Here is a 24,377-nt window from a genome sequence, read left to right as displayed (position 1 = left end):
CTAGATCCTCCAAGCAGCATTGGCAAAGGCACGGTCTAATCTCTCGTATATTCTACCTCTCCCATGGAAAATAGGTCCTTTCCAAGTGAAACGATGCCCCACAGCTCCCAAATCAAAAAGATTACAAGTTTCAATTCTGTTTTTAAATATATCACACTTGCGCTGGGCAACAGGTGCTCCCCCTTTCTTCTCTGTGCTATTAAGGATGTCGTTGAAATCCCCACCAACTAACCAACTTTGGTTCAATTGAAACGAAATCTGAGTCAGCTCTTCCCATAAAACATCCCTGATGCTTCTATTAGGGCTAGCGTAAACTGGGGTGAAAAGGAATTCCTCCCCAGTATTCAGCTTGATTTGCAGATGGAGAAATTGGAAATGCTTTCTCAGAATTTCCACTTTTACGATGTCAGATTTCCACGCCAATGCAATACCTCCCGCAAATCCCTGAACGTCCGTTCCCATTAATTTATCAAAACCCATACTTCTGAAAGTGTTGGCCAAATTAAGAGGGTTCATACGGGTCTCCATTATCACCACAATGCTAGGATTAATCTGTTTCAAGAAATTATAACAGACTCTCCTAAATTCTCTGCTCGCAGCACCTCTACAGTTCCACATCATGATCTTATGAATATGCTGACTAACCATAAAAACAGATTAGAGGGTGAAACCGTCGCCACTAACCTCTGGTGCTGGCGTTTCTTCCACCACCTCCATATCAGAGCTCTCTTTCTCAGAGCACCCCTCTTCTTCATTTTCGACGCCAACGCTATCTTCCCTTTCAGCCACGTTCGTGTCAGGTGGTTCCTTTGGGGAGATCACCTCATGACTCGGTGAGAGAAAATCACGTATCTCTTCTGGAGGTTTCTGTTTAAGTTGTTTCTCGGGCCCAGTAGGCTTCATAATTTGAAAAGGCCCATTAAAAGGCCCATTGGATTGAAGGGAACCCTTAGTTCTTGGGTGGTCTTCTAGGGTTAAGCCTGCTACTACTTCTGCAACTCCTTCGTTCTCGATGAGTTTTTCATATGCATTATTGTTTTTACCAAAAATTCCTCCTCTTTTGCCTTCCTTTGTGATGCCACGTGTTGCCTGTATGACCACTCTTGTAGATCTCGCTTTTTTCTCTTTGTTTTTATTGCGTGGCCCCATTGACAATCTCTCCTTTGAATTTCCCGCTAGAGTGTCGTTTTTTCTTCCTTCATTAATCTCTGTTTCCTCTCTAATTTCATCTTCCTTATTTAGATCATCTAAAATTTCCATAGTTGGAGCATTGCCATTAAGGACATTAAATCTAGATCCCGTGGATCCCTCTCCTCCTTTAATGCCATTTAGAGTCGCCGGTAAGTTTCCGATAGGCGCCACCATGGTGTTTCTGCCTGAGTCTCTGTCGTCTTGTAGCTTTGTTTTCCTTGCTCGTCGCATTTTCTGGACCACCACCCACGGCCCCTCTTCCTTACTCATATTTGCCTTACTGGACTCCTCTCTGTCACCTCTTGACAGAACGTTGACCATTTCGCCTTGTAAGAGCGTTGCTATCCCACATTCATCCTTGCCATGACCAAAACGCCCGCATCGCAAACAGAGCAGGTGAAGTCCTTCGTATTCGATTTTGTAATGCCTCCCTTTGATTGAAAACATTGCTAGAAGTGGTTTTGTAAGATCAACTTGCACACATAGCCTAGCATATTTACCTCTCTCGATTTTCAGCTTATTACGATCCACTTTCACCGTTGAACCTATTCCGTTACCTATGAAGGCCAAGACTCTTGCATCATAATATTCAAGAGGGAGTCCTGAGATTCTGACCCACACTGCAATTTGTTCGATTGCGTCACTTGATGGGCAGAAGTTAGGTTTCCACTCCCTAACAGAGAGATAATGGTCATAAATCATCCAAGGTCCTTCCAATAATGCCCTGCAATGGTCCTCATTGTTGACAAATGAAACAGTGAAAAAATCATTGCCCAGATCCACAATGCTAATGGATCCCTGTTTCGCCCATAATTGATTCAAACGATTCTCAAAAGCTTTGAAGCCAATCCGTTTCCCTAGCATCTTGACCACCACTCCTTTCCTCCAAGGCTCAGCAATTCTTTCTTCTTCTTTCTCCGATAAGATAATATCTGGGCAATCATAATCTCCAATGGTATGTTCTTCAATCCTCATTTCTCCAATCACATCAGAATCTTGGATTTCAACATCTTCGTGAAAGGGAGATTGAGTCGACTTCGCCTGTGATCCCATCAGCCGCTCCTTGAATGTGTTCCCTTGAAAATTCGCCTGCCTGAAAAAGCACTGGTCCAATCTCTGGTTCTTTCCCTTTGACTTTCCTTGTACTTCGGTCTCTCGGATCTTCTTCGTCGTCAGCTCTCAGATCTGCATGCGTAAACCCTAGCAGAGGATTACTCATTCTCTCAGTATGGTTCCTTCAAAAAAAATTGTTGTTATGATATTGTTACTTCAAATTTGTTGTTATTCTTTGTTACTCTTTGACCAACAATATAAAAATTGAAGTGAAACGGTATGTCTTCATTGTTACTTCAAAAACTGTTTTCTGTAGTAGTAAATAGAAATTGAGAATAGATAAAATTTAAGAGTATAAAAAATTGTTATAGTAAACTAACCAAATATAATGGAGCTACACACTTGAGGTATAGGAATGAGAAAATACAAATTAAATGAAAATGGTAAAAAAAGTGAATCTAAAATTTTGTGAGATGTAAGTTAGTTTGAAATAAAAAATAGAGTTAGAGGATATGAAGTTATAAAAAGTTAGTGGGTGGTTAGGAAACAAATCAAAGTGAGAGAAAGAAATATGTAGTTGGTTTCTTTTTCTATGAACCAGTCTAGTTTTAACTTCTCTTTGTTAACATGTGTATATTATTTTTAGTTCTTAAGAGATAATAAATTATAGAAAATAAACAATTAATAAATAGTTAAAGGTAATTTTGGAAGAAATATAGGTCAGCCCAAAAAGATCTATCCTCTTTATATATATAGTTATAGATTATGAAATTGAGGTTAATTAAAAAAGATAGTAAACTTATTATAATGGATTGGAAAATTAAGGTGTGTAATGTGTTTGTGAATCAAGATAGATGCGTTCATGCTTTGACAACCATGAAAAGAGAAAGAGAGTTCAATTTGATGAATTAGGAGGCTCGTGGTCGTTTAGTTCACTTTTGTTAGTCAATAGTGTTGAAGTTTTGACTCCTTAATTGATTTATTTGTAGTTTATTTTTGGAAAAATATTCTTTTTCGTCCTTTAACTTTGGCTCGGGGTCCATTTTGATCCCTTAATTTTTAAAAAGTTCAAATCAATCCTTTAAGTCTTAAAAACGGAGCACGTTTCTCCTCCTGTCCGTCTTCGTTAGTGAGGGTTCAGATTAAGTGCATATGTGGCATGGTTGATGTCTTACGTGGCATTTAAATGTTATATTTTTAACATTTGTGAACAAAACCCTCATTCTTAGCATTTGAAGAAATATCTTTACAAGTTTATGTGTTTTGCAATGTTACAACAATTGAATTGAAATTAGGTGGTGAAATGTTACAACAATTGAACTGAAATTAGGTGGTGAAATGTTACAACAATTAAACTGAAATTAAGAGTTTCACCAATTTAACAATTGTTTTGATAAACTTGAACTCGTTTAATTGAACAGCTGAAGGTAGCAAAAATTCCAATTTCATTATAAGTTAATCAGAACTTAGACATTACAATAGGATCCAATTACAATGCAACTTAAGCATTTCAATTCATCAGGAACAAAATCACAAATGCTGCACCTAAAATAACAAACAACATCCATAATTTTTTCAACTTCAAAATCTTGTTTATCTCCTTCCTTAATTCATCATTTGTCAGTTTTACTTTTTCAATCTCCATTGTTGCATCATCCATTTTTTTGATAACTTCTTCAATCTGGACATTATAATTTGCCCTTTGTCATCTTGAACATCCTCGATAAACCATTCAAAAAACCCACACCCAGGTTGCCTTGTTCCATGCATTTTATAAAGGATCACTCAAACAGTAACAATGGAGATAAAAAGCTTGTACAAATCACAAACATACCTTAAAATGAGAACAACCCCAAAAATATTTTCCATAGCTCTTCGCCGTTGAAGACCTACGAAGAATAGTTGTATCTCCATAGTGACAACTTAGTTTCCATGGAAGATTCGAGCTCGTGAAAGAATTGGACTTCATACTTTCTTCACTTATTTGTTTCATGGAGGATGAATTGAAACTTGATTTCGTGGAGGAAGAAGGATGAACCCTAATCTTAAATTTTGGAAAATCTATTCATGTTAACCCTAAATCAAATTCTGAATGTATATAAATAACACAAGGGAAGACGTTTAGGTTAAATAAACAAGGGAGAATGAAAGAGAGGAGCCATGTCATCTGCCACGTATGCAGATTCTAACGGCCGTTTGCACGACGAAAGGGACCAACGTGCTCCATTTTTAAGACTTAAAGGATTGATTTGAACTTTTTCAAAATTAAGGGACCAGAATGGACCCCGAGCCAAAGTTAAAAGATGAAAAAGGGTATTTTCCCTTTGTTTTCTCTAGGCTCAAGTCCTTTTATTTCCCAAAAAAATTAATACGACAAGTATTTAGGAATCTTATTTTAACATTAATAACGAGATTACTAATTTCTAATATTTTTATTTTTATTATCATTATTACTTTGTATGAAGATTTTATATTATTTTTTACAATATCAAAAGAGAAACAATGCATACTCACAACAACAAACTTATAAGGTTTATATAGGAGCAGGAATGAATGCAATTTGGAATAACGTAGAAGAAATAGTAGTTAAAATTACTTACATAAAATGCTCATGGAATTAAGGTAGTAAATTATTTGAAGGATACATGTATTAATTTAAGAACTTCAAAAATAAATTCCTTTTTGTCGTGCCCCTTAATTGCGCCTCGCACAAGACAAGTTGTAAGATCACGTAAGAGACATTTACAAATGAGGGGGATATGGAACATAACTTGGAGAGTCATAGAGATAGATCATAGGTCATCATATCCAATGATTCCTTCAAGACCCGTGTGAGCAATAAGTAAAAAGCTGAAAGCTCTACTGACAAGCCAAAATATGTGAATAAGTTTTCCAATTGGTGTTAAAATCATTTTGCTAAGAGTTGTGAAACATACATCTATAAGGGAGACGACCTGAATGACGATGAACCAAGGTTAAAAAGAATACTTTATGAGTTTATGTGCGATTACAAATGTAAGATGGATGTTGACTGTAACACCCTTCTAAAACCCCACGATTTTTCACGAATAATTTAAATAAATCAAATAAACGTAAAACAATCCCAAGGATGTTACATATTCATAAAACATGATATAATCAATAATCCTGCTCCGTAACACGGGTTGCAACATAATTATAACATGATAGCATTTTTAATACTACTAATTTAATTCACTTCAAAACTTTTTAGCATATATATATATATATATATATATATATATATATATATATATATATATATATATATATATATATATATATATATATATATATATATATATATATATATGTTTCAAATCTCCAATTAATTCCATCTACCGAAAAATGGTAGTTCAACCATCAAAACATCATAAACTGAAACAGAATAAACAATTCACAATTAATACATAAAACTCTAAAATAACATAACATAAAATGTTCGCAACGTCAAACGATCCCAACCCCGATGTTACGTATCAGAGCAAGACTCCCTTTATTCTATCGAAAGCAAATAAACACACTATCCTCTAAACTTCTCGCACTAATCTTGATTACCTGCGCGTTACCCACGTAGAGGTAACATTCAAGCAAAAAGGGTGAGTAAATCATAATCATTATAAAAGACATAAGAAATAGATACAGTAGTTACAACAAATAAACGACAACAACATATAACACTATGTACTTCTTATACCGTATAACAACAACCACAAGTTTTCATACCACAACGTCATAATTCAAGAATTAACCAAACTCATCACTTAAAGCAACCATTATGAAATGCCACAAATAATGAAATGCAACCTTATTAGACTCAATGCATGTGGAACCAAAAACATCACTAATGACTTAGTCATCGTTATTCTCCAAAGATCCCCACCATATGATCGATTCCTGCTTGGAACCGGAGTACGTCACAAATTGCACTTAATCCATACTATGGGATTAAGGCCATCACTGGACCGTAAAGTCCTACAACATCATTGGATCATTATCCTGCAATACATCACAGGACTATTCGTCCTAATCAATGTTATGAATGCATGATGTGCAACAACACATAAAAGACGACTGCATTTAGTCAAACGCATCATCATTTATCGTAATAGTCATGTCATCTTTACATGCTTCATACACATACATCATAGTCAAAACAACATCATTTTATTATAACAAATATCAAACAGATCAGCTCAAAACATAAACATAACATTTTATACAGTAAGACACACATACGATTGATTCAACATAAAATCTTGTCATTTAATCATGACACTGTCACTAGGTGAACACATCCTATGATTCATATTATTTTACTAGAGTGTAGATCATTGTGAGACCTTTCCAATGCTTCAAACCACACCTAAAACCGAGTTACGGTTCAAAAGTTATGAGACCGCTAAAAATTAAGTGTACCGTGGCAAAACGGGAGGAAGTGGTGTCTGTCACTTAGGAGAGTGACGTCTGCCTCCATGCAAGTGGCACTTGCCTCTATGAAAAGTGGCCCCCTGCCACTTAGTGGGGGCGTTCGTCGCACTTGTTACTCCAATTCGATTTCTAGTTTTTTTTTGTATTTTCTAAACACGATCCCCATAACTTTTCCTATAATCAATTAATTGATCAATACAGGTTCAATTTGACCCTTAGTTTAATTAACAAAACCATTACCGATCATCAGACAGTTATCTTAAAAATCATCACCAGTTCATCAAATTGAAACTCCCAATCAAACCAAAATCAAATGCCAAATATTCTACAATGGTCTACCGCTTAAATCAATTATAATAACAATGTTTTCACACCCGTTACCTTAGATTGATCGCTTGATTCCGGTTCTTCTTTGTGTTCCTCAAAGCCCTAGTTTTGCCTCACACCCTTCTTTTAGTTACTCTTCAATGTCTACGTATGGCACAAAAAATGTTTCCTTAAAACCGTAACTTCTCTATTTAAAGGGATCCTTATTATGGTTTTCCAAATCCACCCTCATTTTTTCTTAGCTAAAGACCAATATCCCTTACTACATCCAACTCCAATATTTTCTATTTTCTCTAATTAAATAATTCTAACTTAATAATTATAATTATTCTAAACTGTCCCATAATTCTGAAAACACCTCTAAACATCACATAAATCACAATTCTTCACTAAAATCATAAAAATCACGCATCATCACAAAACTCCATAATTTAATTAAATATACTCTAATTAATCCCAAACACACAAGAACATCATGTAATTCATCGGAATCATCAAGTCATCGCATAAACCACTAAAAGGTAATAAAATTAAATACTTCATCTATTCATGCTAAATTAATCAAATAACTAATTAAATAATCAATTTAGATTTTTGGGGTGTTACAACTCTCCCTCACTTAAAATAATTTTCGTCCTCGAAAATTACATGACAAAAACAGAAATGGATAAGACTCTTTCATCTGATCCTCGCGTTCCCAAGTCATGCTCTCACCAGATGGCCCTCCCCACACTACCTTCACCAAGGCTATCTCTTTATCGCACAACTGCTTCACTTCTCGATCCTCTATCTATACGGGTGATGCCTCAATAGTCAGGTTATCTCTCACCTGTACATTATCCACCTAGATCACATGAGAAGGATCCGCAATGTACTTCCTCAACTAAGACACACAAAACACATCATGAAGGTTAGCAAGCGATGACGACAAAGCAATCTGATAGGCTACTTTACCTATCTTCTCAAGAATCTGGTATGGACCAATAAAACACGGTGTGAGCTTTCTGGACTTCAAAGCTCTACCAACACCCGTCTTCGGAGTAACTCTCAAGAACACACAGTCTCCCACTTGAAATTCAAGTGTTTTCCTCCTCATATCATGATAACTCTTCTGACGGCTCTGAGAAGCTCCCATCCTTTCCTGAATTATCTTAATCTTCTTAGTCGTCTCTTGCACAATTTCAGGTCTGAGAATTGCGCCCTCGCATGACTCATACCAGCACAATGGAGTTCTACACCTTCGGCCATATAATGCTTCATATGGCGCCATCCCAATACTAGAATGGAAACTATTATTATAGGTAAATTCAATTAATGGCAAGTGGTTGTCCTAAGCACCTCCTTGTTCCAACATACAAGTCCTCAATAAATCTTCCAATGACTGGATTTGCAAGTGAGATAATGGAAAAAGGCGTGGCAAGTAGTCGTAGAAAACGTGGGAAAGTGGTCAAGAGCAATTTGCATGGGGTAGTTACATGTCAGGTTGTGATTGGTTACCCAGAAGTAGCGGTTATTTTTTTGTTTGTCTATATAAGCAGATGTCATTTTCTATTTTAAGGATCACATTCGTAACATTGTAAGAAAAACTCAAAATATCCGCATTCAGAGAGAAACATGTAACTTCTAAAATGTACGCATGCATTCAACTTTTAATTCAAAACAATTTATGTTTCAATATTTATTTTTAAATGCTCATTTTACTTTGTCAAATTGCTTTGCTTTATTTCGTTTATCTGCATTTCTTTCGTTTTTACCCCATCTCAATACCAAATTCAAACACAATTTTTTTTCAAACTTAATACTAAATTTTAAAATTTTATAGCCGATCCTGCAAATAAACTTCAATTAAAAAAACAATAGCATACAAGTTATTGGCTTTGATATAAAAAACTAACATTATAATTTTTTAGTTAGAGCATATTAAAAACCTAGGTGAAGAAAGATAATGTATCAAAAAGGTGATTTTGCTTCTTCTTCTTTTTTTTTTGGTGTGGCATGTGAAGGGTATTTCCGTAACTTCAATCCCCCCTTTCATTCACCAGTGAGGCAGTGACCAACGTGGCTCCCAACCTTTCTTCTCTCCTCGTTCCCTCGCAAAACCCTAAACCAGAAACAATCTCAATTGAAAAATTCAATCTCACGTTCCGCCATTACTAACTTCAAACTTCATTCACAACCCGAGTTTCCAACATGACTGCATCGAAGAAAAACCACAAAGACAAACCAGTTCGCCGCAAGTAAGTTTTCTGGAATCTCAGTTTTTCATGGAGGGGGAGGTGCAGATAGTAAAATGCGTGGGTGAAATTTTGTATGATAGTGGAATTTGTACAGGGAAGAGAAACCGGAAGAACCAGAATTGCCAAAATACAGAGATCGAGCTAAAGAACGTAGAGAAGATCAAAATCCTGATTATGAACAAACTGAACTTGGGTTTCATGCTGTTGCTCCTCCTGGCACTGTTGATATTACGTAAGGTTTTCACCATGATATTTCTCGTTTCATATTTTTTTAATCAAACATGCAGCACAAAAAAACAGTTTTTTTTTTTTGTTGTTGTTGTTGTTGTTGCAGCATACCCAGTATCAGTGGTTAGTCTTTTCTAATGGTTATAATGTTTTGTAGGTCATCTGATGCGCATAAATTATCTATTGAGAAGAGCAAGTACCTTGGAGGTTCGTATTTTACCTTTATTTTTTGTTCTACATTGAACAATGGCGGTCTTGGTTTGCAAAGAAATATTTAATCTAAAAGCAGTGTTGTCAAATAGCGACACTATAGTGTCGTGGATGTTGTGTTGGATGAGTGGTAAGATTAGACCTGATAGGATTAGAAATGAAAATATTAGAGAGTGTTGGGTAGCGTCTATAGTAGAAAAGATGGGGAAAAATAGACATAAGTGGTTTGAGCATGTAGAGAGAAGACCAGAATGTGGTAAGGAGAGAAGTCAAACAACTAGAGAAAGAGGAAGACGTAGAAAGATTATAAGATAAGTTATTAAGAAAGATCTTGAGATTAACGATTTGGATAGAACCATGATCCTGGATAGAACATTATGGCGAAAGTTGATCCGTGTAGCCGACTCCACTTAGTGGGATAAGACTTGGTTGTTGTTGTTATATTGTTCTCAATACCCACTATAGCGGCATTATAGTATTATGTGATACCCAATTTAGTACAAGGTGTTGTCACTTGTCAAATCGCAGCAGTAGCAGCGCTATTGCACTGCATGCAGTGAAATTGGAACTAACCGTCATTGGAACCAACCGATCTTTGTCTTTGATCCACAATTGACACACTATCTAAATGTTAGTTTTTCCCCCCTTTTGGCTAACTATTGAAGGTTTAGGTCTCTTCTGCAAGTGCATAAAAATTATTAATTGTTATAAAGATTTGTTTTTGGGAGGGTTTATTACTTTGGTGCATTCAACATGACTATAGTTCAACAACAAAAATTGGAATCTTTTCTCATTAGATGTGATTCACTACATGTATCAAGCAAAGTTGTAATTCTTTATCGCAAATCATATATAATAGATTGTTTAACTGCAATGCTCTCTTAATGATTTTGTCTATAGTCCCCTTTTATCTCTAGTTACCGGACTATTTTCTAATTTCTCTTGTCATCCACAAATCCCCAAGCCATCTTACAGGGTCTCTACCATCTTTTATACAATGGGAGCTACCCCTACTTTTCCTCTATTGTTTTTATTCCTACTCTTATCTTGCTTTGTGTGACCACTTTATCCGTTGTAACATTTTTATTTGTGCACTCCTAAGCTTCCTTTTTCATAGGATCTTTACTACCCAACATTCAGTCTCATACAATATTGCCAATCTTGTAGTTGTGCGATAAAATTATCCCCTAAGTTCTGAGTGGTACTTTTCTATCAGAATGTTACCCCTAAGCGTTCTTCCATTTCTTCTACTCTGGTTGGATCTTGTGATTGGCTGCTTCTATTTCTTCGTTATTTTGTGAATTAGACCCAATATACCTAAACCATGATACTTACAAAAATACATTCCCCAATTTTCACCTTGAAACTAGCAATTCTGTACCTCTTTGTAAATCATCACAGATATGTTCCGTAAAGTCTCAACAAAGTTTTATGTTTGTTAATTGTCTAACACCGCCCTCCTTATTTTTAGGAGAGGGATTAAGACTAGCTTTGTAATGCACATAGGCATAATGGTAAACCTAAACCGTTGTGATGTGATCTCTAATTTCCAGATATCGTAGATCCTAATATTGCGTGAATAAGTTAACTTGGAGTTTAGAATTCCCTATGCTAAATGTTCTAATAATTTTTTCTTATTCAGGTTTATGTTCTTATGTTTTTTATTACATTTTGACATGCTTGCTTTATGATAGAGTGTTTGTCTTTGTCTCTGTTATCACTAGGGGTGTGCAAAATATCCGGTTGTGATGTCCAAATCCATAACTAAATCTAAACCAGTTTTAAATATCCGGATATAATTGAATGGTTATTAACCGGTTTAGTTATTAATAGTTTGGTTATCCATTCATATAATCCGGATATAATTAAATGGTTATTAACCGGTTAAATTATTTTGGATTCTGTTATAATCCGGTTATTATCCAAATCCAAATATTTTAATTGTCAAAATAAATTTTTTTTTTTGAAAAAAATAATTTCAAAAAAAATAATTTGTAAAACTGGATTTTTTAAAAAAACCGGTTATATAATCATAACCAAATTTATAACCGGTTATATAACCAGTTTTGATTAAAATGTGGTTAAAGTTATAAATCCAAACCATTTAAATGATTTTAAAATGGTTATGGTTTGGTTTTTGAAAATAACCAACCATGCACACCCTTAGTTATCACCTCCATGACTGTGGAGTCAATACATGTAAATATTTTTTATGTAACTAAAAATTTAAGTCCTAACTGAATCTCTTATGTTAATAACTTATCTTGTTTGCTTTAATTATATTGTTCAGGTGATGTGGAGCATACGCATTTGGTTAAAGGTTTGGATTATGCTTTACTAAACAAAGTAAGGAGTGAGATTAAGAAGCCAGATGCTGGGGATGACGGGGACGGGAAACCTAGGTGACTGAGCCATTAGTTGTAGCTATGTGGTTGTACTGCTGTTGATTAAAGCATTCTATTGTCCTTTAAAGTTTTTCAAGTAAAAATTGCTATGTTTGTATTTTTCTGACAGAGTACCCAAGGAAGACCAGCAAGTGTCAATTCGCACAGCAACTGCTAAGGTTCTTTTGTAAATTTGTATAGAATAGGAACTGGAGAATTATTTTACAATTTAAGTTGAGATTGAAGCTCCAAGCTTGAGAATTATGGTCACCCGTTGGTAGTGATTCGTTTAATCTTTGTTTCAGTCAGTTTATCAGTGGATTGTCAAGCCTCAGACCATTAGCAAGACGAATGAGATGTTCCTTCCCGGTCGAATGACATTCATTTATAATATGGTGAGTGTTTCCATTTTGCTGACAAAGCTCTGGTATTTTACTGGAACATATGATTGCTTACTCTTGTAGTATCATAGAATTAGCTTGTATAGTCAGTCTGGCAGCTGTATGTGTGTGTATACTTGTGCTCCAAGATACGAAACATTTGGCCATGTGCAATTTACAGGTATCCTCAAATGCTCCTGTTTGTGTGTAGAAACCTAATCTTATAATTATTTGAGAAATGAGAGTGAATCTTGACTATATTTGTATGGACAAAGAAGGCTCAAGATTGAACCATCAAGTCATGTGACTTAATTTAAAAAGCCATCCTATGATCATACGACTTGATATTTTAACTAGCGGCTAGTTGTAGTACATATTTCATCTGTCTCTATTTTGATTGGGATGTGCATAATACATTGCAATGGATATTGGACCTGTTAGGTACCAACAAAAGATATCCATGATGAGTAGGGTATGTAGGGTGAAACCCTGCATTATGAGTAAGAATATGAGCACATCTAATTATTTGATGAAGTATGAAATTGTTATGAATTTTTTGGAGTTTAATTATTCAATAAGAATTCTTACTTTGATGGTTGGATTCGTAAGATTTAATGTCTATAGTGAGTTATTAAGTGGAGTAACTTTACCTAGATTTACTCTTGAAGAAATTCTGAGTTGAGTTACTCCGCTTGATAATCCATTAAAGCAATGAATTTCACCAATCCAACCATCGACTATCATCATATTTTGTTAACGGTCAAACACACAGTTTCATATAAATTCAAAACTTATTATATGATCAATTGAAATTATTCAATAAAATATCAAATAGTTCTATTTTTTTTTTTAATGTGTAGTTGATATCATATCAATAAAATATTTTTGCTTATCTCTCCGTACCTAAATCTGATGGCATAGCCATTTTCTTGTACCTCATTTTGTGCCTTTATTTTGCTGTGTTCATAGACATGTGGTTATAATCTCAATTCTGAACTATTAGAAAGAGAAAAGATAGATGAACTTTTGTATTTCAGTTACAACTCTTTGTTGTAGATCTGTAAAGTTAGTTACAAAAGATGCACAGCTTGCTTTATATAGAGTCAAGCTGTGACCTGCTGTAGCAGGTAGCCCTGATTACAATTGCCAGGTGTCAGTCTAAACTGACTGGCTTGCTTTTACAATGCTATGCTACTGAATACTCTAATACCCCCCCCCCCCCCCCCCCCCCCCCCCCCCCCCCCCCCACAAACTCATGGGGAGCTAGCAACCCTGAGTTTGTGTCTAAATTCCAGAAATTTAGGAGAGGAGAGAGGTTTTGTAAGGACATCTGCAATTTGATCTACTCCTGGAATGTGAGCAACAGAGATCTTCTTGGCCAGCACCTTCTCCCTGACAAAGAAAAGGTCAATTTCCATGTGTTTGGTACGAGTGTGCATGATAGGATTGTGAGCCAGTAGAACAGCTGACTGATTATCACACAAGACAACAGGTTGTAGAGTGGAGATACCAAGCTCAGTGAACAAGGTTTGCAGCCATAGTAAATCAGCAGTAGCTTGGGCAAGGCTCCTGTACTCAGCTTCAGTGCTGGATCTAGCAACCACTAGCTGTTTCTTGGACCACCATGAGATCAAATTATTGCCAAAGTAAATAGCAGCACCTGAGGTGCTCCTTCTATCATCTGGATCTGAAGCCCAATCTGCATCACAAAAGACTCTAATGGAGGGCAGCTGAGTGGAAGGTAGAGAAGACAGTTGTAAACCAAAGTTGAGAGTACCCTTGAGATATCTGAGGATTCTTTTCACTGCAACCCAATGAGCCTCAAGTGGGTGAGCCATAAACTGGCAAACTTTGTTGACAGAATAGGCTATGTCAGGTCTGGTAATGGTGGCATATTGGAGGGCCCCTACAACAGACCTGTACATGAAGGGATCCTGAAGAGCAGAAGAACCAGCCTTAGTGAGCTTGCAAGAGGTTTGCATATGAGAGTTGACAGGACTGCAATCAGTCATTTTGGTTTTGTGGAGCAAGTCCCTGATGTATTTGGCCTGTGTGAGGAGCATGGAGCCATTAGAAGCATGTTTGACCTCTATGCCCAGAAAATAATCCAAGGCACCAAGATGTTTGAGAGAGAAGGAGGAATTGAGCTTGGTGATGACATCTTGAAGCAAATGTGAGTTGCTGCCAGTGATGATAATATCATCAACATATACCAAGAGATAAATGGTATCCTTGTGAGACTTAAAGACAAAGAGAGAAGGGTCACACTTGCTAGGTTTGAAGTGAAGCTGAAGCAAGGCTTGTTGCAATCTCTCAAACCATTGTCTAGGGGCCTGTTTGAGACCATAGAGGGCCTTGTGCAGCTTGCAAACTAGAGAAGAGTCAGACTGAACAAACCCAGAGGGCTGTTCCATGTAAACCTCTTCAGTAAGAAGACCATTCAGAAACGCATTGTTGACATCCAATTGCTGAATGGACCAATGCCTTGATAAAGCCACAGTGAGAATGAGTCTAATGGTGATGGGTTTGACCACAGGGGAGAATGTTTCATTGTAATCAAACCCCTGTTTCTGGTGAAACCCCTTGGCCACAAGTCGTGCCTTATACCTGTTAACTGTCCCATCAGGATTCTCCTTGATCCTGAACACCCATTTACACCCAATAGGTTGTCTGTTGGGAGGTAGAGGTACCAGGGACCAGGTCTTGTTTTTGCATAAGGCATCATATTCAGCCTGCATTGCACACCTCCACTTGTCATCAGCAAGGGCCTGTTTAACTGTTTTGGGCTCAGACTGTGTGAGCAACAGAGAAGGTTGAAGCCTTGGTTGAACAAAGCCTGATTTGGCTCTAGTAATCATCTGATGATGATTATTTGGCTTCTGCACAACAGGGACAGCATTGAGAGGGATAGAAGAAGAAGAATCAGCACCTGTAGACATAGAAGGAGAGGATGCTGAAGTAGCAGTAGGGGATGTAGAGGGTAGAGAATTGGACAGGTCATTAGAGGGTGAGAGGTTATTTGTAGGAGGAGGTGAGGGAGTGGATGTATCTGTGGAAGAAGAATTAGAGGATTTTGAGGAAGAGAAGGGTACAGCTGTAATGGGATTAGGCATAGGTAAGGGAGAGGCTGCACTAGGAGGCAGCAGATGGTGCAGAGATGAAATAGAGGAAGATTTAGGTGTAGATGATGTAGAGGTGGTGGGAGGGTTAGGGAAGAGTTCCAGAAAAGGAAACCTGGACTCATTAAACAGGACATCCTTGGATATGTATAACTTTCCAGTGGGAGACAAGCATTTATACCCTTTGTGTGAAGCTGAATACCCCAAGAAAAGGCACTCATGAGACCTGAACTCCAGCTTGTGGGCATTGTATGGTCTGAGAAGAGGAAAGCAGGCACAACCAAACACCTTCAGAAACTTGTAATCAGGAGAGGACTTGAATAATAGTGTGTAAGGTACCTGAAACTTAACAGATGCAGATGGAAGTCTGTTAATGAGATAAACAGCAGTACAGAAGGCAAAGTCCCAGTAAGAAATAGGCAGAGATGCATGACTCAGCAGAGTTAGACCCAAGTCAACAATATGTCTATGCTTCCTCTCCACCACTCCATTTTGATGGTGTGTATGAGGGCAAATAATTCTGTGTTGTATACCAAGTTCAGCAAGAAATTTGGAGAAAGGTCTGAATTCTCCACCCCAATCAGACTGAATAGCCTTGATGGGGAAGCCAAGCTGCAATTCAACAAGTGCCTTAAACTGTTTAAAGACACTAAGGGCTTCAGCTTTGGTCTTAAGCAGATAGAGCCAAGTAAACTTGGAAAAGGCATCTACAAATGAGATATAGTATTTGAACCCTTGAGTGGAAGATTGGGGTGAAGGACCCCAAAGATCACAATATAACAGTTCAAGAGGAGACTTATAGACAGTATGAGAAAGAGGAGAATGTAGTTTGTGAGCTTTGCCAACACAACAAGCAGTACAAAAGAAATCATGCATTTTATTATGAATAGGAATATTACAATTCTGCAATACAAGTTTAAGAGTATTGACATTGGGATGGCCTAATCTTAGGTGCCATATATTGGACAAAGAAGAAGATACAGCAGTAGCATTAATGCTAGGTACAACATTATTAGAACTGACTAAAGACTTAGCAGACTTGGAAACAGCAAGATGAGGAAATTCATATAAGCCATCTGAGCCAACTTTGCCAACTAGAAGAACATCATTGGACACCTGAGATTTGACAAGGCAAGAGTCAGCAGTAAAGAGAAAATAAACATGATTATCTTTGCAGAATTGGCTAACACTGATTAAGTTTTTAGTAATTGAAGGCACATGTAAAAGATGATTGAGAGAAAGAGATGTGTGAGGTTGACAAGTAGAGAAAAAGGTACTAGAACCAGTGGAGGAAATTGGCAGACCTTGACCATTTCCTACAAAGATTTGGTCATGTCCCTCACAAGGAGCTTGTTGCTGAATATTGGCAGCATCATTTGTGACATGGAATGAGGCACCTGAGTCAGGATACCAGGTGGCAGCAGCTTGGACAGGTGCAGCATTGACAACAAAAGTGCTAGGAGTGTATGCATAAGCAGTTGGCCTGGCTTGAGCAGTAGCAGTAGGTCTTATCCACACATTAGCAGGACTTTGAGCATAGGCAACCTGAGGAGTGGACCATGGAGCTGAAGTATAAGGAGTGTTGGCATATGCACCTTGAGGCTGAAACTGTTGGTTGAACCTGTGCCAACAATTCAAGGCAGAATGTCCAACTTTAGTGCAAAGCTGACACTGAACACCAGAGATTCTGCCACCTCTACCTCTGCCACCTCTACCACCTCTATTAGACCTTCCTCCTCTGAAGGAAGCATAGTCAGGTTCAGGCGAAGGTGTAGCAGGAGCAGCAGAAGGAATGTCAGGCTTGGACACATCAGGTGAAGGTGATGAAGTTTGAGTAGGAGCATGAGTGAGGTTCAGAGAGGCAATGTCTGGAGTAGTGTGCTTCTTGAACTTGTTCAATCGTAACTCATGAGCAATAAGCAGGATCTCAACTTCATCCAAATCCATATCTCCAAACTTACTTTCTACAACAGAAACAACAGAGGCATACTCACTTGGTAATCCTTCAAGAATGACGTCAATGTGATGCGTAACTGGAACAGGATCTCCAATCGAGGCTAGGGCATCAACGATCGTGCGAATCTTCAACAGATAATCAGAAATAGACTGTGAATCGAGCATCGCAGCACGTAGTTCCACACGGAGTTGGCGTGCACGCGCGCGAGTTTGCTTCTGAAAGTAATTGAACAAGCGATCCCAAAGTTGATGAGAATGAGTGCAACCGAGAACTCTGGACATGATGTCGCTCGATAACGTTGATTGAAGCCACGATAACAGCAACTGATCCTTCTGAAGCCACGACGCATACGCCGGATTGACGGAACCGGAGCGACGATCATCGTCGGAGAGAAACTTTGACGGAATACGAGGACAGACGACGAGATCGGTGAGATTGTGCGCGTTGATGTACGGCTCCACTTGTTGGCGCCATAGATGAAAGTTCTTTTCATCAAGTTTGTAAGCGATCTTCAGTGCGAACTGAAGACGACGAGATTCATCCACCACCGCCGCCGGCGGCGGAGTAGAAGACGGTGTAACTTGAGCGGAAGACGGTGATCCTGACGGTGAGGCCATGGATCGAGAAGCTAAACTGATACCATATTAGAAAGAGAAAAGATAGATGAACTTTTGTATTTCAGTTACAACTCTTTGTTGTAGATCTGTAAAGTTAGTTACAAAAGATGCACAGCTTGCTTTATATAGAGTCAAGCTGTGACCTGCTGTAGCAGGTAGCCCTGATTACAATTGCCAGGTGTCAGTCTAAACTGACTGGCTTGCTTTTACAATGCTATGCTACTGAATACTCTAATATGAACACACTGCTAAAATAGCTAAATAGTTGTAAGTTATAAATCAGATTCACTAAGATGCACTCATAATCTCAATTATTTTACATGATTTAGCTGTTCCACACGTCCCGAACCTAGTCCAAACACACTGGTTTTTATCTTCCCGATTCTGCCTCTTCATTTGTTCGTCTTCTCAAGTAATATTGTTCCGTAGCCCAAACAACAAAAAATCTAGTTGAAAAATCCATGTGGATTGAGTCAAACCAAGGAACAAACCATTTGCATAAACATTGAAATTTGTACAAGACTCTATAGGGATCTATAATAATAGATCAAGAAAAGACCTTATGAGTATCTGCTATTATTGGAATATTTTGGATATTTGTTGGTTTGGATGTTTTAAGTAAAATGTTTTGATTTCAATTTGATGATATTTGAATGGTCTTTTTTACAGACTTACTGTTATTGGTTAATTTCTAGACCTCCTTCAGAGTACTATTCATTGTCCCAACCAATACCACTTAACCACTTCTTTGAAGATTTTTGAATGGTGTTTTATTCGAGTTCTAATGATAGTTTGTCACTTATGGATTTTGTTTTTAGTGGGTTATTTGTTGATTTATTCTTATAGTTAAAATGCAAGTAATGGGTATGAGTACTAGCACTTAGGTATTCAGCAGGTACATATATTTTTCTAATGGGGGTCAGAGTTATTAATCCCGGCCGCTCCGGCCGCTATCCCGGCGCTCCGTAGCGGAGCAGCACCCTGCCGCGCGATATGAAGGGTGCGGAGCAGGAGATGAGAAAGCGGCCGCTTCAGCCGCTATACCGGGTCCCGAGTCGTGGAAAATTCCCGGGCGGAGCGGCTCCGGTTCTTTTTTTACAATTTTCTGGGCAAAATTAACAAAACACCCCTGTGCAAGAGAGAGGTTGAAGAAGAAGTAAAATCTGATTCGTAGAGAGAGTGAGAGTGAGTGAGAGAGAGAGGTTGAAGAAGAAGTGAATTAGGGTTTCCCAAGATATGATTCATAGACTGAGAATGAGAGAGAGACGCAAAGCGAGAGAGAGGCTGAAGAAGAAGTGAATTAGGGTTGATTGGTTGAATAAGTGAGATCTGTGCCGCCGTGGAGTTAGAGATAATTAGGTTAACATACTGTATATGTTTTTGACGGGTAGTGGTAGTGTACTAACTAAGTATCAATCTTATTATATATTTATTCAAAAAAATCATATCTTATACTATTTCCTATTTTTTATAACTAATTTTGTATCTATCTATTATCTTAAGAAAATATATAAACAAATTGTATATTTTTTGAGTCTATTTATTAAATATTTAACTTATTTATTAAAATTAAATTTAATTTGAATCTTTATGTTTTGAATCTTAATTAAGCATTATTCTTTGTTTCACATTATATTTTATAAATATTTTATGAGTGGTTTATAGATTATTATATAATTATTAGTATACAAAAATTTATCCCGCTATCCGGGATGCCGCTATTCCCACTATTCCCATTCCCGGAGGTTGGCCGCTCCGCTCCGCTATCCGGGATTAACAACTCTGATGGGGGTATGGGGATGAGTATTACAGTACCCTATGCATTGCCATCTCAGTGATACTTTAACATTATAATACTCAAAGTAATGACAAGAAAGATCATTTGCGAGTTTCAGGGTAAAAACTCGTGTTTGTAGACTGGTGGATCCAGTCTTTTTATAAACTTTCTACTTTTTTTTTTTTTTCTTTTTAAATTCTCTGAAATCAATTATCTGACTTAACTTATGTTTAATCTGGTAGGAGGGTGGATACCATCATGATATTCCTACAACCTTGCACCGTAGTAAAGCTGATTGTCCAGTGCCCGAGGTTTGTAATCATGAATTTACTCTTTTGTGTTACGCAACTTGTCTATACTTGCATTTTACTGATATACTTTGCTTTTATTTGGGATAGGAAATGGTTACAGTTAATGTTGATGGATCTGTTCTAGATCGCATTGCTAAAATCATGTCATACCTCCGTCTTGGTTCTTCTGGGAAGGTCCTAAAGAAGAAGAAAAAGGAAAAAGATACTAAAGGTATTGTTCTAGGAAGATTATTTGGGAATTATGGTTATTATCTTCTAGATGCATGCATGTTAATATTGAACTCATAGTTTTACTCAAAAGTATGTTTCTGTTAGGTGCATTATTGTTGGTTTTTGTAGAAGATTACAATGGTTTGTGATGACCATTTTTTTATGTGGGGTGAAAAGCTTTTGATTAGTTTGAGTGGCATAGATCAATGATGTGAAACACCTATCTCCCTTGTTTCTTTTCAATGTTAAAGAAATAAGAGTGAAATAATGAATGATAACATTCATTATGTCCTATCTTATATACACTTTACTTAAAAAAAAAAGAATTAATAGTTAATAAATTCCCCTTACTCTCTTATTACCCAGGGAAATTTTTGGATGCCGGTAATGGATATGACAAAGAGGATAAGCTGGCAAAGGTTGAAGGTGTGGAGATAAAGAATCAAACAGCAAGAGAATCTATCCTTCCACCTCCACCCCCCTTGAAGAAAAATCCTATTATTTCAAGGGAGAATCAAGGTCCAGCTGTTGCAGCTGTTGCTAGAGAAGAAGATGATGACATTTTTGTTGGTGAAGGTGTTAACTATGAAATACCTGCTCCCCCGAGTCCTGTCTCTGAGGACATGGAAGAATCTCCTAGAAACAAAGAAAGACCTCAATATTTCACTGAACCTGCTTATGGTCCTGTCCCACCTTCTATGATGGATCAAGGGTGGCAAGAAACGGTAAGTTGATGCAGTGTATTTTGATTTGGATTTCTGGTTTATTTTGCAACATTATTGGAAAAGTTTCCCTACTCCTTTTACGAATATAACATACACGTCCTCTATGCTGATGGAACAAATATTTTAGTATGGATATTGGATACCCTTAATTCCCATTTTCTTCATTGTCATCATGTTCAGCACCTACTCTCACATTATCATGAGATTTTACTTTTCATGATGAGAACATAATGTCACACTTAAGTTTTATAGACATTGTCATCACTCATGTTTTTTCCTTTCTTTTTAAAACCTGTTTTCCTGTGACTACCTCCCACATTTTCAAATCCACTGTCCAGTCCTACATTTCTCTTTCAGTAACATGTCACTGTTGTGAACTTCGCTCATGTTATCATATCATCCCTACCTTCATTAGATTACTTACTATCTTAGCACAGGTCCCTTCATAAACATCAGCATTCTCTTCTGCTACTATTTCATCTAATGTAGTGTAAGTCTTGACTGGGTATTGGGTTTGGTACCCCTATATCTTCTACATATGTTAGTCTCACACCTATTGTGAATTGTGAAACTAACCATCTTGATGGCATGGTTTTGGTAATGATGGCATGGTTGTAGGGACTATAGTTAAATAAGCCAAATTTTATATGAAGTCATGAACTATTCAGAAATTAGTTATACTATTTATGCTTTTCTCTTTCATAAGATTTATTCTACTTGAGTTATGTTTGATGGTTTACTAAGTCCCTATCTTTTTTCATTTCATTGTCTGGTCTTAGAATGGATATGATGTAATGCAAACACAAGCCATGGTTGGTGGCTACCAAGGGGAATGGCAGGAGTACCAGTATGCTGAACAACTGGCTTACCCTGATCAATATCTTCAGCAAAATATGCAGGCTTATGATGTCCAAGCAGATTTAAATGCTCCACAAGATCCACGCTTTATGACTCAAGAAGAAAAGGACCGAGGTTTAGGATCAGTGTTTAAACGAGATGACCAGAGACTTCAGCAACTGAGGGAGCAAGATGCTCGTGAGAAAGATCCTAACTTCATCTCGGAGAGTTACTCTGAATGTTATCCTGGGTATCAAGAATATAACCGCGAGGTAGTGGACAGTGACGAAGAAGCTGATTTGTCCAAAATGGATATGGGAGGAAGGGTTAGTAGCAATATATCTTGTCATTTTTTCAGCAAACTAATTTATATATAAATTTTTAAAAAAATGCATAATGACCTTTATACATTGATACTTGTATTTATCTCGAAATAACTATTTGAGAAAATAAATAATTTTGGTAAGCTTGCTTATAACCAAACAATATGTTGAAAGATCCAATATTGAAATGTACTGTGTCTGGACAGGCAAAGGGCCGTCTTCATAGATGGGACTTTGAAACTGAAGAGGAATGGGCGACTTACAATGAGCAGAAGGAAGCAATGCCAAAAGCTGCATTTCAGTTTGGTGTGAAGATGCAAGATGGCCGGAAAACACGTAAGCAAAACAAGGACCAGAAACTCAACAACGATTTGCACAAGATCAACAAAATACTTTCAAGAAAGAAGATGGATAAGGAAGGGAATGATGAGGCTGGCCAATATGAAGATGAGCCCACCCCTGGAAAGAAGCTTCGAGTATGAGTCCTGTTCACTAGACTGTACTGTAATATTTATAGAATGAGATGAAGATTTTCAATTTATGTCTTATGATGGTGATTTATTGATTTTTTTTTTCTACTTTTTTCCCATCTGTAGAAAGTAGAAACCTTGTTCATGCTTTTTTGTCATGTTCATAAAATGAAGACTAGTAAATCTACATATTTATTGTGTTAAATTTGTTGAGGACGGTGATTCTTGATATAAAAAGCAATTTGTAAAATTTTCCCCAAAGGATGATTATATTAAACCATTCTAACTCACAATATAAAACTGATATAGTATAACAAATGTGATCACTTGTTCCTAAATCAATTATCCAAGAATTAAAACATGAATTGCTCAAAAAATTAGAGATTTTAATGAAGATAAATTGATGCAATAGATTGATGCGCAACAGAGCTTAGAAAAGCTCTGATACCATCTTAAAGATGTCATCCATTGATGCAAAAGAAGAAAAATCTATAAGCTTAAGGAAGAAGAAAGGAGATAAACTCTTGTATATAGTAATTGAAAAAATCCCAAAATGCATCACCTTCACAACATATAGAGCAAAAATATCCAACTGCTCTAACAACCAAGCTAACAACTCATTAACCAACTCTAATAAACTCAACAAAATGAACTAATCTATCTAACACTATGAGCTCTAATCACCTGCCGCTAGCAGTTTCATGTCGTCGTGTTCAAGGAGTATAAAGAAGCTTTCATAACAGACATTCACAAATAAGAATGGAAAATTACTCATGTCATCCTCTTCGCTAATTATGGATTGCCTCTCATGAGACTGATAATTTTCAGGCAGTTTTGATAGAACACACAATATCGCAAAATAGATGCTATACCAAAAAATGGAATTTCAATCTAGTTAAAGATCAATAGGGCCACTGCTATTAGGTGGTTCCACTGGTTTGAGCAAAATGTTAAAGGAGTTGAAGGAGTTAAAAGACCGGAACAATGTAGTCAAGCAAGTAGGATTGACCGGTTTGAGAAAGATTGTAAAATTCAGATCGTTAGCACGACGTGCAAGATCCTACCTTAAAAGAAAAATGGTAATTTCATATATAAATAAAAACATGAAAATAATAATACAGACCCCAAATAGTCCCAACACATTTTTTTACAAGATCACTTCAAAAAGCTCAATCTTAACCATGCCAGTGATGAAAACAATCTTTCTCTTATCGTAGCAGTCAATCTTGACTACGCTAGACCAGAGTCCGACTTCGGTTAATATAACAACTAATATACTAACCGAGTAAGGTCACTGCTAATAATCCAACTCCGGTTAACGATAAACATACCAACTAATATACTAAGTACTAACCGAGTAAGGTCACTGTTAATACTCCAACTTCGGTTAACATACATAACAACTAATATGCTAATTAAGGTCACGGCTAACAAGTGGTGAATATATGTTGGGAGCAGTGTAATTGAATTGTGTAACGATATAGGAGATTATTATACTCACCTTCACTAACGGGTCCTTGCCTACAAGAGGCAAATATCTTGGCATATTAATTGAGAGCTTACTTTACGATG

The 24,377-nt window shown here is 37.0% G+C and overlaps 3 protein-coding genes across 3 annotated transcripts; 1 reads left to right on the top strand and 2 right to left on the bottom strand.

Moving 5' to 3' along the window:
* Positions 1 to 621, bottom strand: LOC131633779 (uncharacterized). The gene has a single exon (XM_058904465.1). The coding sequence runs from the start codon at positions 619 to 621 to the stop codon at positions 1 to 3; it is 621 nt and encodes a 206-aa protein (XP_058760448.1).
* A 36-nt stretch (positions 622 to 657) lies between these two features.
* On the bottom strand, positions 658 to 2,244 carry LOC131633778 (uncharacterized). The gene has a single exon (XM_058904464.1). The coding sequence runs from the start codon at positions 2,242 to 2,244 to the stop codon at positions 658 to 660; it is 1,587 nt and encodes a 528-aa protein (XP_058760447.1).
* Positions 2,245 to 9,025: 6,781 nt separating this feature from the next.
* On the top strand, positions 9,026 to 23,086 carry LOC131633788 (suppressor of mec-8 and unc-52 protein homolog 2-like). Its single transcript, XM_058904474.1, has 11 exons — positions 9,026 to 9,257; positions 9,352 to 9,489; positions 9,643 to 9,692; positions 11,986 to 12,097; positions 12,210 to 12,258; positions 12,385 to 12,474; positions 20,172 to 20,240; positions 20,328 to 20,451; positions 20,817 to 21,175; positions 21,955 to 22,338; positions 22,542 to 23,086. Exons 1-11 carry the CDS (start codon positions 9,211 to 9,213, stop codon positions 22,815 to 22,817), a joined length of 1,698 nt encoding a protein of 565 aa, XP_058760457.1. The 5' UTR covers positions 9,026 to 9,210; the 3' UTR covers positions 22,818 to 23,086.
* The last annotated feature ends 1,291 nt before the right edge of the window (positions 23,087 to 24,377 follow it).

The sequence above is a fragment of the Vicia villosa genome, unplaced genomic scaffold (assembly GCF_029867415.1).
Source record: "Vicia villosa cultivar HV-30 ecotype Madison, WI unplaced genomic scaffold, Vvil1.0 ctg.001177F_1_1, whole genome shotgun sequence".
Lineage (NCBI taxonomy): Eukaryota > Viridiplantae > Streptophyta > Magnoliopsida > Fabales > Fabaceae > Vicia > Vicia villosa.
The sequence above is the reverse complement of the archived record's forward strand: the minus strand, read 5'-3'. Positions and strand labels throughout refer to the sequence as shown.

What these genes read in the sequence shown, in the direction of transcription:
- LOC131633778 (XM_058904464.1), bottom strand. Translation starts at nt 2,244, where the DNA reads ATGGGATCACAGGCGAAGTCGACTCAATCTCCCTTTCACGAAGATGTT.
- LOC131633779 (XM_058904465.1), bottom strand. Translation starts at nt 621, where the DNA reads ATGATGTGGAACTGTAGAGGTGCTGCGAGCAGAGAATTTAGGAGAGTC.
- LOC131633788 (XM_058904474.1), top strand. Translation starts at nt 9,211, where the DNA reads ATGACTGCATCGAAGAAAAACCACAAAGACAAACCAGTTCGCCGCAA. An exon ending in AAAGGAAAAAGATACTAAAG is followed by an intron (nt 20,452 to 20,816) that starts GTATTGTTCTAG and finishes CTTATTACCCAG; the next exon opens with GGAAATTTTTGGATGCCGGT. An exon ending in AAATGGATATGGGAGGAAGG is followed by an intron (nt 22,339 to 22,541) that starts GTTAGTAGCAAT and finishes GTGTCTGGACAG; the next exon opens with GCAAAGGGCCGTCTTCATAG.